The sequence below is a fragment of the Colobus angolensis genome, unplaced genomic scaffold (genome assembly GCF_000951035.1).
Source record: "Colobus angolensis palliatus isolate OR3802 unplaced genomic scaffold, Cang.pa_1.0 Scaffold34, whole genome shotgun sequence".
Lineage (NCBI taxonomy): Eukaryota > Metazoa > Chordata > Mammalia > Primates > Cercopithecidae > Colobus > Colobus angolensis.
The window spans coordinates 5,624,083-5,627,484 of record NW_012116710.1 but is presented as its reverse complement, the minus strand read 5'-3'; the positions used below and the strand labels follow the sequence as shown (position 1 = coordinate 5,627,484).

At 51.4% G+C, this 3,402-nt stretch overlaps 1 protein-coding gene across 2 annotated transcripts in view; it reads left to right on the top strand.

Annotated features, from left to right (window-relative positions):
• The first annotated feature begins 1,484 nt into the window (after positions 1–1,484).
• LOC105519136 (delta(3,5)-Delta(2,4)-dienoyl-CoA isomerase, mitochondrial) overlaps positions 1,485–3,402 on the top strand; it is a 32,214-nt gene continuing 30,296 nt past the window's right edge. For both annotated transcript variants that reach the window (XM_011952398.1, XM_011952397.1), the window contains exons 1-3: positions 1,485–1,773; positions 1,977–2,160; positions 2,304–2,392. In XM_011952398.1, the coding sequence (XP_011807788.1) occupies positions 1,722–1,773; positions 1,977–2,160; positions 2,304–2,392 (325 nt within the window). In that variant the 5' untranslated portion in view covers positions 1,485–1,721. The remainder of the gene's footprint in view (positions 1,774–1,976; positions 2,161–2,303; positions 2,393–3,402) is intronic.

Sequence of the window (3,402 nt, the reverse complement as noted above, 5' to 3'; positions counted from 1 at the left end):
CGGGAGGCGGAGCTTGCAGTGAGCTGAGATCCGGCCACTGCAACCCAGCCTGGGCGACAGAGCGAGACTCTGTCTCAAAAAAAAAAAAAAGTGAATTTTACCAGTTTCTCTCCTAGCATCCAATTTCATTATATACATATGCCATATTCTGTGCATGTCCAGCTATACTTTTTTTTTTTTTGAGACAGAGTCACTCTCTCACCCAGGCTGCAGTGCTGGAGTGCAGTGGCATGAGGTTGGCTCACTGCAACCTCTGCCTCCTGGGTTGAAGCAATTCTCCTGCCGCAACCTCCCAAGTGGCTGGGATTACAGGCACCTACCACCTCGCCCCGCTAATTTTTTTTTTTTTTTCCTCGAGACCGAGGCTCCCTCTGTCTCCAGGCTGGACTGCAGTGGCGCTATCTAGGCTCACTGCAAGCACCGCCTCCCAGATTCACGCCATTCTCCAGCCTCAGCCTCCCAAGTAGCTGGGACTACAGGTGCCCGCCAAAACGCGTGGCTAACTTTTTGTATTTTTAGTAGAGACAGGGTTTCACCATGTTAGCCAGGATAGTCTCGATCTGCTGACCTTGTGATGCACCCGCCTCGGCCTCCCAAAGTGCTGGAATTACAGGCGTGAGCCACCGCTCCCGGCCAGCAGTTTTAAAGTACTTTTTATGCCTTCGGATAGCTGGCTTTTCCCAAGGGAGTTTCGCTTTGTTTTTTAAGAACATGAACTTTTTCTTTTTCTTTTTTTTTTTTTTGAGACGGAGTCTTGCTGTGTCGCCCAGGCTGGAGTGCAGTGGCGCAATCTCTGCTCATTGCAATCTCCGCCTCCTGGGCTCAAGCCATTCTCCTGTCTCAGCCTCCCGCTGGGATTACAGGTGCCGGACACCGCACCCAGCTAATTTTTGTATTTTTACTAGAGACGGGATTTCGCCATGTTGACCAGGCTGGTCTTGAACTCCTGACCTCAGGTGATCCGCCTGCTGCGGCCTCCCAAACTGTATTACAGGCGTGAGCCACGCGCCGGCCTAAGAACATGAACTCTGGAGCCATGTAATCCTACTTTAGCCCTTCTGAAGCCCAGAGACCTTGAACCTCGGGTCTTCCCATGCCTAGGCCAGTTTCCTCTGCATATAGTGGGAAACAGTGCGACCTCCTGGTGGGAGTTCATATACAGTCAGCGCTTAATGTTGGCCCGTCTGTACTCATTCCTCTACGTGGGTAAACTCACAGTAATGCAATTTTCTTTTCTTTTTAGTTAACATGATATATACACATGCATGATGACAAGCTCTGCTGCCATTTTGTCCTTGGACGTTTCAGCTGTCGCCAATCATTCCACTATTATGAAACAGGTGTGATGAACTTTAGCGGGAGCTATTTTCTTTTCCTTTTTTTTTTTTTTGGACTGAGTCTCCCTCCGTCACCCAAGCTGGAGATCAATCGCTCTATCTCGGCTCACTGCAAGCTCCGCCTCCCGGGTTCACGCCATTGCAGGAGCTATTTTCTTAGGCCAGGTTCCCACTGGGGCAAAGGGTCCTTTTCTGAGCCTGGCTCTAACCATGTAAGGCAACCGGAACTCGGCTGCCCTTAGTAAAGATGGCGGAGAGAACGGCGTCTTTGCCTGTCAGGCTGCGGCATCGGTGCCCTCGCTCAACATGGCGGCCGTTTGTGCCCGCCCCCTCCGCTAACCAGCAGTTTACTCTGTCCCAACGCAGTAGACGAAGGCGGCGGCGATGGCGGCGGGGATAGTGGCTTCTCGCAGACTCCGCGACCTACTGAGCCGGCGTGAGTCATCTCTTGATATGGGGGTGTATCGCACTGTCGTGCTGTTACAGCAGCTGTAGGACGGGGAGGCCCATCCGGGGTCACGAAGGGCCCGAGTCCCCTAAATTCAGGGGTGCGTGTGCTCCCTTTTTGAAGGGCTCCCTAATTCTATAGGCCTGTGTCTGGGAGTCCGGGGTCATCAAAGGCTCTTCCTTTCTCCGCAGGATTGACAGCCTCCAACTACTCGGGACCCAGTATTAGCCTTCGCCTCACTGGCTCCTCTGCACAAGAGGAAGCCCCAGACCACAGCTATGAGTCGCTTCGTGTGACGTCTGCGCAGAAACATGTTCTGCATGTCCAGCTCAACCGGCCCAACAAGAGGAATGCCATGAACAAGGCCTTCTGGAGGTCTGACCTGCAGATCCTGGAGGCCTGCCTGCCGGGGGAGGCGGGGGCTGCGGGACTGGGCCAGAGTGGAACCTTGTGGGAAGATGGACATGAGGGCGGGGTATTCCCACCCTATTTGTAGCCCTTCACTCGTTGCTTCACAGAGAGATGGTAGAGTGCTTCAACAAGATTTCGAGAGACGCTGACTGTCGGGCGGTGGTGATCTCTGGTGCAGGAAAAATGTTCACTGCAGGTACCAGACGCTCTTCACACACCCTACCAGCCTTCCCAGCTCCTGGCAATAGACAGTGGAGCAGTGCTTCTTAATTAGGGTTTTAAGCAGCTTCTGACTTACACTTTTTTTTTGCTGTTCGTTTTGTTTTGTTTGTTTGTGTTTTGAGGCGGGGTCTTGCTCTGTTGCCAGGCTGCAGTGCAGTGGCGCAATCTCAAGTCACTGCAACCTCCGCCTCCCGGGTTCAAGCAATTCTCCTGCCTGGGACTACAGGCGCGGGCCACCACGCCCAGCTAATTTTTGTATTTTTAGTAGACACGAGGTTTCACCATGTTGGCCAGGATGGTCTCACTCTCCTGACCTCATAATCCGCCTGCCGCAGCCTCGCAAAGTCCTGGGATTGTAGGCGTGAACCACCACTCCTGGCCCCTAACTTACACTTTTATGTGTTTTTGTGTGTGTGGTTTTTTTTGGGGGGAGACAGGATATTGCTCTGTCACTCAGGTTGGAGTGCAGTGGCCTAATCATAAATCACTGTAACCTCAAATACCTGAGCTCAAGCGATCCTCCCACCTCGGCCTCCCAAAGTGCCAGGTTTACAGGCAGGTGCCACCATGGCCAGCCCTATCTTTTTTTTTAAAGGCCTAATTTAAAACATTCAAATATGAAAATTAGTCCAACAGAACACGACGGGATCATAGGCTCTGAAGTCTGGGTTTCCATCCTGGATCTGTGGCCGTGAAGAACATGCTTAACCTCTCAGTCTATAGCTGTGTCAGCATATAATATAATAACATGCTTTCATGCAAGTCTGCAACTCACTCATTGATTTCCAGTTACAGGTCAGTTGGATCTTTGGATTGACCCACTGACCTGTTCTTCAGATGGGAGAATTTCCACTGATCAGAGTTACTGACTCTTTCCTCATCTCTGTCCTCCTGTAAAGCCCACCCAGTGATTTTTTTGTTTTGTTTTGTTTTGTTTGAGACAGAGTTTCGCTTTTGTTGCAATGGCGCAATCTCAGCTCACTG